This window comes from Rhinolophus ferrumequinum, chromosome 15 (genome assembly GCF_004115265.2).
Source record: "Rhinolophus ferrumequinum isolate MPI-CBG mRhiFer1 chromosome 15, mRhiFer1_v1.p, whole genome shotgun sequence".
NCBI lineage: Eukaryota > Metazoa > Chordata > Mammalia > Chiroptera > Rhinolophidae > Rhinolophus > Rhinolophus ferrumequinum.
In genome coordinates this window covers 43713886-43728428 of record NC_046298.1, presented here as the reverse complement: position 1 = coordinate 43728428, position 14543 = coordinate 43713886, and the positions used below count along the sequence as shown (strand labels likewise).

The window sequence follows — 14543 nt, the reverse complement described above, 5'->3', positions numbered from 1 at the left end:
TGTTTTGGCCGGGTTACTTAACTGTGTTACCTCATAAAACCCTCACACAAAGCCTCTGAGGGAGGGATGGCCTATTCATTCAACAATGGCTATTGAGCATTACTATTTGTCAGGCACTGTTTTATTTAACTGGAGTTAAAGTATATAAGGGGAGAAAGGCCTTGCCTCCAGAGTCTGTAATCTAGTAGCGGAGAAAGATAGCAAGCAAATAAACACACACATTCATAGATATGGATATGGATTTAGACATGGGTGTGAATGTGGAGAATTAGGTCAGGTAGAGATAATCGCCATGTAAAATATTAAGTCAGAATAAGAGGGACAAAGAGAGAGTTGTGGGAGGAATAAAGTTTCTGTCAGACAGACATACAAATGTAAATACCCTGAAACAGCATTGTGTTTGGGGTGTCTGAGGAATAGTGGCGGGGGGTGGGGGGCAGCACTTGGGTTGAGTGAGGGATGGGGAACGTCAGCGGTCCGGTCAAGTCCAGGTTATGGCGTTTTCTCTAAGTGTCTTGGAAGCCTAGCTGGGATTCTCGTCACAGCAGCAACACAATCTAGCTCTAGCTACCATGTGGAGAGAATGAAGGGGAGGCAAAGGTGACACGCTGGGGGACTGGCTAGGCAGCTGTCATGGTCCATGGGGAGAATGATGGTGGTTAGATTAGAGGGATAGCGCTGGCAGAAGTGGGATGTGGCTGGATTCAGGAGATATGTCCAAGGTAAAGTCCACAGGATTGGCGGTGGATTTGGATATAAAGTGAAAAAGAGGACTCAAGGAGGACTCTAGTGTGGTCTTTACATGCAGGTGAATGGTTATGTCACTTATTGAGATGGGATGGCAGGATGAGCAGGTTTGGTGGGGGAAATAAAAAGTATTTTGACGTCCTCAATTTTATGGATGAGGAAAACAAGATTGAAAGAGGTTAGCCCAATTAACCTCACAGCAAGAAAGAGGCCGACATTGAATTCCAACCTGGGGGTTTCTGACCCTTAACCAAATGCTCCTCCACTTTACCTTCAATACTTTTCTGTGTTCCAGTGAATTCCCACATCTCTAGTTGTCTCATGAAACTCTCAGCTCTGTGGGAGCTTTAGATTAAAAGAACTAGGTGCCTACATGTGGATATGGTTTAACTTTCCAAGCATCAAGACATCTTGGCTTTTATGTTGACTCTCAATTAGTGCCCATGATCTCATTTTCCCGTAGTATAAATGAAGCTGCGACCAACAATCTCATTTTAAAGAGATGAATCAGGGTGTTATGGATTGAATTGTGTCCCTTCCCCCGCCAAAATTCATATGTTGATACCCAAAGAGACACCAGAGATCTCTCTTTCTCTCCATATGAGCACAGAGGGAAGGCGATGTGAGGGCACAGCAAGAAGGTGGTCGTCTACAAGCCAGGAAAAGAGCCTTCACCAGAAACTTGCTGGCACCTTGATCACAGACGTCTAGCCTCCAGAACTGTGAGAAGATAATGCGTGTTGTTTAAGCCATCCAGTCGGTGGCATTCTGTTACGGCAGGCCTAGCAGACAAATATACAGGGTTTCAGGAAGATGTATGTATCTTAGTTACAATTACTCATCTCTTAAAAGCAAGAAATACTAGTGAAGGTCGAATGCCTGCTCTTCATCTTGTGCTGTGCATCTATGAAACATAGATATTAAACCACCCCTGGAAAAGATAGTGGGGCTGCCCAGTGGCTCAGGCGGTTGCAGCTCCATGCTCCTAACCCGAAGGCTGCCGGTTCGATTCCCACATGGGCCAGTGGGCTCTCAACCACAAGGTTGCCAGTTCAATTCCTCGAGCCCACCATCCAAGGGATGGTGGGCTCCGCCCCCTCCAACTAAGATTGAACACGGCACCTTGAGCTGAGCTGCCTCCCGGATGGCTCAGTTGGTTGGAGCGCATCCTCTCAACCACAAGGTTGCCAGTTCGATTCCTCGACTCCCGCAAGGGATGGTGGGCTACGCCCCCCTGCAACTAAAACTGAAAGGACAACAACTTGAAGCTGAACGGCACCTTCCACAACTAAGATTGAAAGGACAATCTTAGTTTGAAAGATTGACTTGGAAAAAAGTCCTGGAAGTACACCACACTGTTCCCCAATAAAGTCCTGTTCCCATTCCACCCCGCCCTCAAAAAAAAAAAAAAAGAAAAGAAAGGAAGGAAGAGAGAGTTCTTTAAAAAAAAAAAAAGATAGTGGGTGAGTTATTTAGCTAACATCCCTAACTAATAAGTGGGAAATCCAGTATTTGAAAGTTAGTCTATCTGATATTAATGCTCACATATTTTCTACTGGTTCCAGGACTGACATTGCAAGTTGACGTTCTGCATCCAAACCCAGTGCTATCTATCTTTTCACTATTGCCAAAGATAAAACTGGGCCCCACATAATCCCCTCTCTGCTGGAATCATTGATCATTTCTCTCTAGTTCCCCGTGATTAATGCTATTCATAGGGAACCTCTAACGTCCAAGTCCAGCTCTTCCACTTGGTAGGTTGATGACTTTGATAGATTTTTTTCTTTCATCCTCATCCAGCCCTCTCAATACCATTGGCTAGATACCAACTTTGGTTCTGAAAAAATATTTTATCACAGTTGGTTGAGTGCCTTGGGGCATAATGACTATTCAGTTGAGTAAGAAAGGAATAATTGGTTCTCCCTGATGTCCACTTCAGCCCTTCCAGTAGGTAGGGTGTCCTGGGTCCTGCTCAGAGTGTCCTGGCCATGCCTTTAGGGGGTGGGGTGGGGGTGAATCTCTACAACGTGCCTCAGCAACTCTGCACATATTTATCACCACCTCTGCAAATCATGAATATTTGGGAATATAACTTCCCATTATCTTTGAGAGAAGTTACAATTAGAATTAAGCACATTTTGTAAAATTCACCACAAAGAGAGAGAGAAATCAAAGTCAAAGATGCAAAGATGTTTCCCTAATAAATAACAAAAGGTCAAATGTCTGCCACTAATTTTAGCTTATTAAATAAGAGATATAGGAATCTGGTCTCACATTCCCACTGACTTTGTATGTATCCTGGATAGTGATGGTTGAGGACTGGACACTGTGATGTGATGGGATAATTAATTGGAATTAACTCGAAAGAAAAAAAGAAAGAAGAAAGAGGGAGGGAGGGAGGGAGGAAGAAGGAGGGAGGAAAGAAGGGGGAGAGAGAGAGAGAGAGAGAGAGGAGAGAGGAGAGAGAGAGGAGAGAGAGAGAGAGAGAAGAGAGCGAGAATGAGATAGAGAGACGAGAGAAAGAAAGAAAGAAAGAAAAGAAAGAAAGAAAGAAGAAAGAAAAGAAAGAAAAAAGAAAAAGAAAAAGAAAGAAAGAAAAGAAAACGAAAGAAAGAAAAAGGAAAGAAAAGAAAGAAGAAAAGAAAGAAGAAAGAAAAAAGAAAAAGAAAAAAGAAGAAGAGAAAGAAGAAAGAAAGAAAGAGAAAAGAAAAGAAGAAAAGAAAAGAAAGAAGAAAGAAAGAAAGAAGAAAGAAAGAAAAAAGAGAAAGAAGAAAGAAAGAAAGAAAGAAAGAAAGAAGAAAAGAAAGAAAGAAACAAAGAAAGAAAAAAAGAAAGAAAGAAAGAAAAGATTTTCTGGGCTCTCAGATCGGATGCACGTAGCCCAAACATTTTACAGACCTGGCATGCAGACATAGACAGCAAAACTTTCTAGAGTCACTCAGCTAGCAAGTGAGTCAGAAACAAGGTCTTGGGGACCAGTACCGAGTAAGAGTTGAACCTGTGGCTCTGAAGAGACCGACTTCCTATGAAGGCGTTTGCCTGTAAGACCTCGATCACAGTGGGGTGAGCAGAAACAAGAAGGCCTGATGTCAGACAGCCTGGATTGCACCTGTGGTCTTCCGCTTTGGCATGAGCCATGTAACCTTGACAGATGATTTTGCCTCTTTGAGCCTCAGTTTCCCCAAATGTCGAACTGGGGGATACAATTCCCACGCCATGAAGTGGTGTGAGACTTCTCTCAGCTCCCATGGGCGAAGCACTTTTGCCAACCCGTTTTGCTTACTCGTGATTGACAGGTGACCTCACTACCTGCCGAGAGGCCAGGTGCTGTGTGAAGATCCATTAGTTCAGCAAAATAGCAAAAAGCAAAAACGTACATGTCGGACAGGAGAAACTCGGCCTCTCCAGGCTCTGTACCCTTATCAAAGTTTTTCCACGTCTCCCGTATTCCATTTTCTCGTCTCTATTTGGAAAAGGCAAATGTATTTGTAACCAATACCTGGTCCCTACATGTTTATAAATGGGGCATAACTGACAGAATGTCTGAAAAGATGTCAGCTCAGATAGATGCTAAAGGATGAGTGTTAATCCCCTCCCTTCCCGACGCCGTCATGATGTTTGGTCTCCAGGACCGACGGTCTGTTCCCCATCTTAGATCACCCTGGGGCTCCACTAGGACACCCTTCTCTTTACTGGTACTCACCGTTCCAATCCCTTCTCTCTCTTATAAAGTGCTCTTGCCTCTTCTGCTCTCCCCACATCCCCCCAGAGATGGTGGCTGGGAAAGGAATTCTAAGTGGCCCAAGCCCATGTATAAGAACTAGGATTAAACTCTGTCTTTCCACTACTGGCTGAGCACAGACACAATGTGTGGCCTTTCTGAGCCTTACTTATCCAGGAGGCTAAAATTGGCTTTGCCTTTCTTGCTGGACTTTTACTTAAAAAATAATAATAATCAAGGGAGTAAATGATATGAAAGTATTATTTCATGGATATGGAAGTATTAAGCAAGATATAACGCAGTGGTTCTCAAACTTTAGTGAACATCGACTCGCCTGGAGGGCTTGTTACAACACAGGTGGCTGGTCCCACCCCCAGTTTCAGCAGGTCTGGGGTGCGGCCTAAGGATTTGCATTTCTAACATGTTTGCAGGTGAGGGTGATGGAGCTGGTCCAGGGGCCACACTTTCAGAATGCTTCCAAGATGGGTGTTCCTAATTTTTCTGTGCACCCTGAAATTTAGGTCATGGGAGAAAATGCTCTGGAGTAAGTCTGTGTGCTGTAGGAGCAGCTAGAGTAGGAGGGGCAGACATTGGAGCGTATAAAGTCAGAGGCAACCTCTGCTACAGTGCAGGCCCTCTGCAGGTAACGGGAAGTGATGGAGAAGCTGGCAGGCTGGGTGTCCCTGGTTCTCTGTGTATATGGACTGAAAGCAGGTGAGATGACGGAACGGGGAGGAGAAGAGGACGCAGGAGGAAGGGGGAATCTAGGAGGCAGTGGTTTGGGGTGAGATGGGCAGGAAACAGATTCTATCCACTGCCCATAATACTTTGAACTACGGCATAATTATTGGTGCTGAAGATGAGAATCTGGAGAGTCGTGGGTTCAAATCCTTGTTCTTCCACTCGCTGGTTGGGTGATCGTGTGCAAGTAACGCTGCCTGTCTTTCAGCCTCAGCCTTCTCATCTACAGAATGGTAATAATAGTCCTTAAGAAAGAGGAAGCTTGGAAATCCTGCCATCTGCGACAACACAGATGAGCCTGGGGGCGTCATGCCATGTGAAGTAAGCCAGGCACAGAAGGCCAAATGCTGTGTGATTCCATTTATACGAAGTATATAAACTAGTCACACTCATAGAAACAGAGAGTGGAATGGTTATTGCCAGGGGTTGCGGAGCAGGGGACACGGGGAGTTGCTGTTCAGTGGGTATAAAGTTTCAGTCGCGCAAGACGAGTCAGTTCCAGAAACCTGCCATGGAGCTTAGTGCCCTGTGGTTGACAACACTGCACTGCACACTTAAACATTTCTTAACAGGGTACATCGCATGTTAAGTATTCTTCCCACAATAAAAAAGAAGAGAAAGTGGAGGCTTATTGTGTATCGTTTTGGAATGTTCTCCAATATCTTTTGTCAAGGGAGCAATGTTCAAAAGAAACAAAGAAACAGTATGTAGGCTCCTATCCTCTGTGTGAAAAAGGAGCGCAACTGTTGTTAATATGCCCTCAAATGTTCACAAGCGATCCCTGTAGGTTTCACAAGAATTACATCCGTTTTCTGTGGGGAGGGTGACAGGGAGGCTGGGGTCAGAGAGCACTGGGAGGACTGATTCCTCTTTTATAACTCTTGAAGTTTGAGCCATGTGAATTGCCTCCCCAGAAAACAAAGCAATTCAACAGAGAGAAAGTGATCTTTATCTCTCCTAGTCCTTGTAAGGATTAAGGTGGAAAAGGTCAGGAAGTCCCCTGGCACTGTTGACGTCTGCAGCCCAAGGCCACCATAAACACACAGAAGTTAAACAAGCTGGATGTTTCACTCATTGGAGCCAAGAGGACCACACACCTTGGGGTTCCCTAGGGCACCTTGGGATTCTAAGCCAGAGGGTGTTAGAACCTATTCTAGGGTTTGGGTTCTGGTTGGGAGAGTAGAGGGGATTAGGTTAACATGGTTGGTGTCAGAAGGCGGGGACAACTCAGTGCCTGGGTATCTCAGTAAATCTCTACAGAGAAGGCAGACTAGAAGGAGGAAAAAGGTGTCGTTCAAGAAGCAGCGGTCACTCATTTCAGCCAAAGGACAGGAGGTGTTTGGTAATTTGTGACACGGTGACCTCGTTTTTGACTGTGTTCAGGCAAAATTCTGAAGTGGACTTGCCTTATCTTATTTTCTCATGATCTCAGTGTAAGCTTGTCTGAGATCTATGAGCTCGTTTATGTCCAGCAGGAGAATGACACGCCTAAATGTGTCAGGTTGGCTTTGGGATATTGGGGGTGGCCGTTTGTCTTTTCTTTCTCCGAACGCATTGGGTACACTGTCTTCAGTTGATATTGGGGGTGGTGTTTCTTCATCATTATTTGCTGGAGGAGGGAGGAGGCAAAATGGTAATGTTTGGCCAGAGACACATGTGATACCAACACGCAAGGATAGAAGAGCTGTGAGGCTTTGGTCATGTTTGGCAATATTAGTAAATGAAATGACCAAAGACCATTTCTGGGGGTCCCAGGGTCTGAAAGAAATAGCTTATTGCCTGGAAGCAGACAGAGCAGGACGTGAGTCTGGGCTGTACCCATTCTTAACTGTGTGGACAATGTTTAAATGCAAGTATCTCTCTGCTCTTTCATCTGTAAAATGAGGAAAAGGCTGTGGGGATTAAAGAGAGTAGGGATGAAAGGTTTTAAAGATTAGCCACAGTGACTGGACAAAGCGGAAAATGCACCCAGTGACTGCTAGGGTTTATAACACAATGTAAGTACCCGTGGTTTTGTCCTAAAATGACCCCAGCCTGCACGGGGAGGAGATTCAGCTTTGCGGCAGCCCCTCCTAAGAGAGTTTTGGGGCCAGACACAGAGCCCCACAACAGGCATGGTTATTTTAGAGGCTTCGTTTCTGGAGACAGGGGACCTGAATGATTTCTTCATTCTGTGGCTTTGAGCAAGTGATTTCTCTCTCTAAGCCTCCACGTCTGTATCTACAAAATGGAGATCATCGTTAACAATGCATAACCTATAAAAATACAATAGTGCCAATTTTACAGGCATGTGGCAAGATTCATTTTCCTTAAGGTAGTCAGAATAAGGCCCTAAGGAGAGAGGCGGGCACCTAGGAAACCATCCATAATAATCAATTATTTAACCACAACTTCAAAAACACTCACATCTCGTTAGCTATTTTCTGAAGATCAGGGCCCCTATCAGCTACTGCTGATGCTGTACTCACCATATCAGACTCCTGAGTTAGAGTCGGATGCAAACCTATAAATTAGCGTTGTTACATCAAAGATAAGGAAAGCGAGGCACCTGCATTGAGTCCCTTGCGCAGGTAAGCGACCGTTCAAATCAGTCTCCAAAGTCAGACTCCGTAAGTATGAACCCACTTCCCACCAGTCAGCGGTCACATCATTTCCAGTCTCTCTCTGTTGCCTGTGTCCTCTGGTGTGTAACCCTTTGGGGGGATGGGGAGGAGAAGAGAGTTCTAAGTTATATTCTCTCCTTCAAAGGGGTGTGGTGAAGGCCCACTGAGGACAATGACAGGAAGATAGGAATGGCTCATTAAAGATCAGCTGATGTCACTGGATAAAACAGTTCTTCATAATAGTTCCTTTCTAGTCTTTAATCAGGTCTCACTGGGCTTTATGGTGGTGATGCTACCAAGACACTTACTCCCTGAAACAGGCTCGGGGATGATAAAAAAAAGCAATATTTTCTAGGAATCAAAACAAAACAGAATCACCAAGGCTGCTGGGAATATTCAGTGCTCTCGCACTGAACGGATTGTTTTCCTGCAATGTTGACATGTGGGCAAGAGCTAGGATGGTCCCTCCAACTCCCAGGCTTGTGGAATGTCAACTAATGGATGGATGTTGAGTGCCAATGAATTTACTCTAACTTACTCAAAGAAAGCCCTTTGGAATACTCAGAGCTCTTACCTGAATTAATGGGCTATGTCTTGCGTAGAGGTGAGACACCCCTCACCACCACCACCACCACCAACTGGAGGTAATCATAAGTCATCCAAATGGTGAGAGCAGAGGGTTTCCTGCTACATGCACTTCAAGATCCTTCTAACAGCCATTTATCTAGGAATGGAGTATTTTAAGAGGTGGTCTAAATTTTACCCATTTTTTTTTCTCTTTCAGAATTTGTTGCCTATTTACACCCCGTGATTCCAGGTGAGGATATATCTCTTCCTTTTTCAACATTTCAAATGTTAGCCCACAACCATGAAACAATATTATATTCCTGAAAATTCCTTGAGTTTTCCTGCTGTTTTACTCTTTCCTTTGCTGTTCTTCTGGCACAAAAGGCCCTCCCCGGTCATGGCAACCCAATCCTGTATTTCAAGATCAAGTTCAGTCAGCCCTCCAAAATTTCCTTCAAGGAAGTTCCATGGAGATTCACATTTAGACTGAACATACCACGTTTCCCTGAAAATAAGACCAGGTCTTATATTAATTTTTGCTCCAAAAGACGCATTAGGGCTTATGTTCAGGGGATGTCATCCTGAAAAATCATGCTAGGGCTTATTTTCCAGTTAGGTCTTATTTTCAGGAAAACACGGTAAGAGGAGGCTACACAGGCAAAACAGAGACACATTCCTGCCAACCAGAGAAGATCACGCCTGTAAACCCCTTAGGCAAGAAAGATGGCAGCACTCTCGGGACACCTTACAAGGTGTGAGCAAAGAGAACACAAGGAAAAGTGGCCCAAGATGAGGTTGGAGGTGTTTTAGGGAACCAGATCAAGTCGGGCCGTAGGGCATCACAAGCCATTTCAATGCTATTTCTCATCCTAACAGCAATGTGACATTAATAGTGTAGTGGCAGGGTCAGGTTAGTATTGAAGAAAGAACATTCTCCCTGCAGTGTGAAGAATGATGGGACAAACAGGTGGGCAGTATCCAGAAATCTGTTCTTGCCGTAGTCAAAGCAAGGCACTACGCTAGGTGGTGACCAAGGGTGTGGAGGGAAGTGGATAACCTTAAGAAATACTTAGGAGCTACCATTGGCAAGCTAAGAGATTTATTTTTCTAGGAGAGAGGGAGGAAAGGGACTCTAAGAAAGGCCCGAATGTCAGGTTAGGAGTTTGGGTGTACCGTCGCTAAAGGACTCACATGGAAAGGAAGCCAGCTACTGCAGTCCGCTTCCAGCTCAGGGTTAAAATAAGGCTTCCTTTGATGTTCACTGATGTTTGGTGCCACACACAGGGAAGGCAGTTAGCGAGACCAGCCACATGCTGGTTTGGGGGTGGTAGGTGAGCAAGCGTGGTGCTGACAATCGCAACGGAGATTAGAAAGTCACTTCCCTTTGTAAACTCGCCCGCCATTTGGTGTGTTTTCTCTTTTCCAGCGTTTGTGAACAGTACCTGTGTCTTTCCATTTATGTACGGCGATGTGGTCTACCACCAGTGCATCTCTGTCCACAGCAGTTATGATTGGTGTTCTCTTGACAAGAAATTCCAAGGCAGGTGGCGGTATTGCACTGGAAAGGGTGAGTGTCCCTCTGATGGGCCATCTCGGATGCCTTGGATCCAAGGAGCAATTGACAGCAGCTGCTTACATGGTTTTCGGTGTTGGCTAAACCTGAATCCAAATCCTGACTTTTCTACATTTTAAGTAACACTTTGAAAACAGTCTGCTGTGGTAGAAAAACACGTGCCGTTAATTTAGTAATGGTTAATCATCAGACTCTTTATATTCCTGTTTCTCCTGCTCCTCTTTTTCTCTGCAGATCCCCCCGTGTGTGTCTTCCCTTTCTTCTTCAGAAAAAAACTCTTTCACAGATGCACCAAGGAAGGCTATATATTGAATCGGAGTTGGTGTTCACTGACAAAAAATTACAACGACGACAGAAAATGGAAGCAGTGCTCTCCTTACCAGTAAGTTGGCTGGGGAAGGACGCAGTGGGGGGTCTTACAGACCTTAAAGTGGGGAACCCTCTGGATTAATGGAAAAGGAAGTTGGGGTCTAGATTATCTGATGGTGGCTTAGATCAGAGGTCAGGAAACATTTCCTGTAAAGGGCCCAATACCAAATATTTTAGGCTTTGCAGGCCATATGGTTTCTCGCACACTCAGCTCTGTCTTGTAGTACGAAAGCAGCAATAATAATAATAAATAAAAAACAATGAACATAACTATGTTACAATAAAACTGTATCCATACACCCTGAAATTTGAATCTCATGTAATTTTCAGGTGTCACAAAATATTACTTGTCTTTTGATTATTGTTTTTGTCGACCACTTAAAAATGAGAAAACTATTAGTTCATAGGCCACACAAAAAGAGATAGCAGGTTGGATTTGGCCTCTGGGCTCTAGTTTGCTGGTCCCTGGCTTGAACAATCTGTCCCATGCAGATAAAGAAATGAGGTTAGTTTCCACTGAAAAGAAGACATGGGAAGGAGAAAACCATAGTCAAGAGACATTGGAGAATTCATCCATCTCCATGCTTGAATTATTACCGTGAGGGTTTTATTGAGCACAATCGTGTCTCATTTAACCTTCACGATGACCCCAGGAAGTGATTATAGGTGTCATTATACCCAGAGAGAAATAAGGAAATTAAAGCTTAAGATGCTCGGCTATACCGTAACTCAGTGCCAAATTCCATTATCGTAAAGAAGCTTTGCGCAGAGACCACTTACTAACCAGTTCCATTCAATGAGCCCCTACGGTATGCTCTTTTATGAGCTTTCCATTCATTATCTCTCTCCCCATTAAAATTGCCATTTTACGGATGTGGAAACAGACATTGAGGGCCTGGTCATCTTAGCCAATCAGCTAGTAAGAGATGAAGCTCCAAGCCGAGCCTGGATTCAGTGGTGATTAAAGTCAGTATTCATTTCTACCCCATGGCTCTATGTATTTGTCAAAACTCACACAGCCGTTAGTTAGGGGATGCCTCTGGGGTCATTGTCTATATCAGTGCCACACAGATAAAGACCCACGTGGGGCATTTCAGTCTAATCTAGGAGGAATGACTGCTTTTTCCTTATCCACATTGTAACTAGTCAGTGATTGAGTTGACCTTTCTTTTGGGGCTTCCAGAAACGTCAGACCTATTTGGGACCCAGACACAGCAAGCATGTTTTTTCATATTGGCAAGGGGTCCCATGTTTTCCCCCAAATGAGTTTGTTGATACTTGAACCTTCTCTGGAACTCTGCCAATAGTTAAGTCCTAGGCTGGTCTGCAGGTTCGCTCCTTGGTAAGACGCCTGGAAGTCTCCGTGGTTTCCACACGTGGTATTCAATGGCCTGTTACTCACCTGCAGCTTTTCATTACCTTAGGATAGGGTATCAGTGGTGCTCAGCTCTAGCCATTCAATCCCATTGTTTGTATAGTTACTGTTTCCTAGGACTTCTCAAATTCCTGAAACATTTAACCAGCCAGCATATGCCTCTCCACTGGGATGCCATCCCAGTTCAACTGCACTGGGAGTTTTAACAGTTGGACCACCACCTTGCACCAGGGGCTGTGTGTTCTTCACTTACCACCAGTGATGGGGTCTCCAGGGCATCAGAGGTTGGGGGGTGATCCAGCTCCAAATCCCTATCATATGCCTGCTGTCCTAGACCACTCTCAGAATTGTCACATATCGGCTTCTCAGAAATAGATGCTTCATTTCTCTCTCCCTTCTTTCCTCCCGCTTTCCTTTCTTTTTTACTGCCTTGCTCCAGAAAGTTTAAGACAGCTAATAAAAATAACCAGCTTTGCAATAATAAAATAGATTAAAAATCGAGGAAAATTCAGAGTCGTACGGCAAGAGGTAGTTAGCGCTATACAGGCTGTATGGTGAGATTATACAATTGGAGCTGAGCTTTCTAGCAGCCAAGTAAATAGGAATACATGTTTAGTCCTATTAATTATGTCATCTATAGTGTCGAAATCCTACTTTCTAGAGAAGACTTTCAGGGGGTTTATCACTCTCCACAAGAGATAATCAATTTTATGAATGAAATAACTTTCCTCCACCCATCTTCCAAATCCTTTCTGCTTTGAGAGGCCATACTGGGCAGTGGTTAAAAAATACCACTCTGAGTCTGTTCTCTTGTGTATAAAATGGGCATTTGCTACATAACCATTCGTTACTATTTATGGTGGTTATGAAGAGAGACATATTAACTGGATTTACCTCATAGGGTACCAAATCAGTCAGATTTTATAAAGCATTCAGAAGAATGCCGAATACAGAGTAAGTGTAATGTTGTGTTTGCATTTCCTCTTCACCCTTGCATTTTCCCCTTTCCTCTCCCTCTTTCTTTTTCCCTTCCGCCCTTACTTTCCCAATTCTTTTGATAAAAAGAGATGTAAGATGGAGTGCATAGCCATATAAAATGCAACATAATAGTAATTAGAAGTAGAGGAAAAATATGAAAGGATGGATGGGATGTAGAATAGAGCCTTCCCTGAGACTAACAAATTAAAACAGAACAGAGTCTTTGTACCTGCTGCAGGTGGGCCAGGATTTGGGTGATCTTTGACTCTCCTCATCCATAAATAGCCATGCCCTTTGACTCAACAACTTCTATTCTATGGATATGTCCTAAAGAAAACCCTGGATAGCTGTACAAATATGTATGTAAGGCAATGGTCACTGTGATGACAGTGCCCCAAAACACTTAATAATATATCCAGCCGTTATCATTGAATGAGGGTGAGCACAACCGCATAGAGTACTAAAAACAGACGCACAGGGTGGCATTCAGTGACAGGAAAAATGTTCAAGATACAATGTTATTTTATGTTAGCCTAGAAATAAAACGTCAAAGTGAGAGACAACAAGCATTTATTTGAGATTTTAAAAAATAGTGATTTGGGAAGCACTGATTTAGGCAGAAGCCCAAACAGTATTCCAACAAGGAGGTGAGGGCGAGGGGTATTTCTGAGGAAGGGAAAGAGGACAGTTCCATCAACGGAAGGAAGGCATTTCTATTGGCGCAGATAAGCGGACACAGTGACACTAATTCTAAACAACGTTTTTAATTTTCAGTCCAGTAGTCATCAGTCCAATAGTCATAACTGCTTTCTTTTTTCTTTGCAAACAGTTCTTTGGGACACGATGTTGCTTCAGGCCCCGTCCAAGATTATCTTGCCCTGTTTTAACATTCCAAAGGTTTGAGGTTTAAGGCACACAAGGCAGGTCCTCTGGATGGCAGCTCTGACTCCATTTTAAAGTGGAATCATTTATATTGTTTTTTACATTTTCAAGGTAGACAACTTTAAGAAACACAAAAATGTTTTTTAGAAAACTAGCAAATAGTTCATATTATAAATATAGAAAAAGGGCCCCAGACAGATAAATATGAGGAAATCTTAGTAATGGTCACATTTGCATTGGACTGTGGTCGAGTCCCATTGGTGTATCTTTACATGCTGTCCAATATTTGCAATTATATGCATGTATCACTTTTATTTTTTAAATATTTACTTTGATTTACACAAGTAATATGTGAATGAGTGTTCATTCAAACATTGAAGCAACACATGAATAGAGGGAGTAAAATGTTACTATTCCTTCTCACCTTCCCTACTCCCTTTCTACTCTGTTTCACAGAAAACACAGCTACCAGTTCGGGATGTATTCTTCCAGGTTTATCCTATGCATTTACACAAATATAAACTTTTCTTAAGGTCTTTTTATGCATGAATGAATTATACTATCTTCTTTGTCCTGCGTCTTGATCTTCATTTAAATATATACATTACGGTGATTTTCCCATGTAAATGCATAAAGCTACCTCACCTTTCTTCATGCTTTCACCAAATTTCAAAATGTGGATATACTACTCCCCTATTAAAGCATAATTTGATGGTTTTTAATATTTGATATGACTATGACCGAATGTGTACCTTCTACATTGAATTATTTTTTGCAGTGATGTGCAGCACTTTATTTTTAGTTTTCATTTTTATTTTTTATTAAAGTTTATTGGGGTGATAATTGTTAGTAAAGTTACATAGGTTTCAGGTGTACAATTCTGTAATACATCATCTGTATATCACATTGTATGTTCACCACTCAGAGTCAGTTATCTTTCCCTCACCATATATTTGATCCCCTTTACCCTCTACATTGAATTTTTGA

The 14543-nt window shown here is 43.2% G+C and overlaps 1 protein-coding gene across 1 annotated transcript; it reads left to right on the top strand.

Moving 5' to 3' along the window:
* Nucleotides 1-4889: 4889 nt before the first annotated feature.
* Nucleotides 4890-10338, top strand: LOC117035394 (binder of sperm protein homolog 2-like). The gene is made up of 4 exons (XM_033129269.1): nucleotides 4890-4899; nucleotides 5123-5182; nucleotides 9806-9946; nucleotides 10187-10338. Exons 1-4 carry the CDS (start codon nucleotides 4890-4892, stop codon nucleotides 10336-10338), a joined length of 363 nt encoding a protein of 120 aa, XP_032985160.1.
* Nucleotides 10339-14543: the final 4205 nt, after the last annotated feature.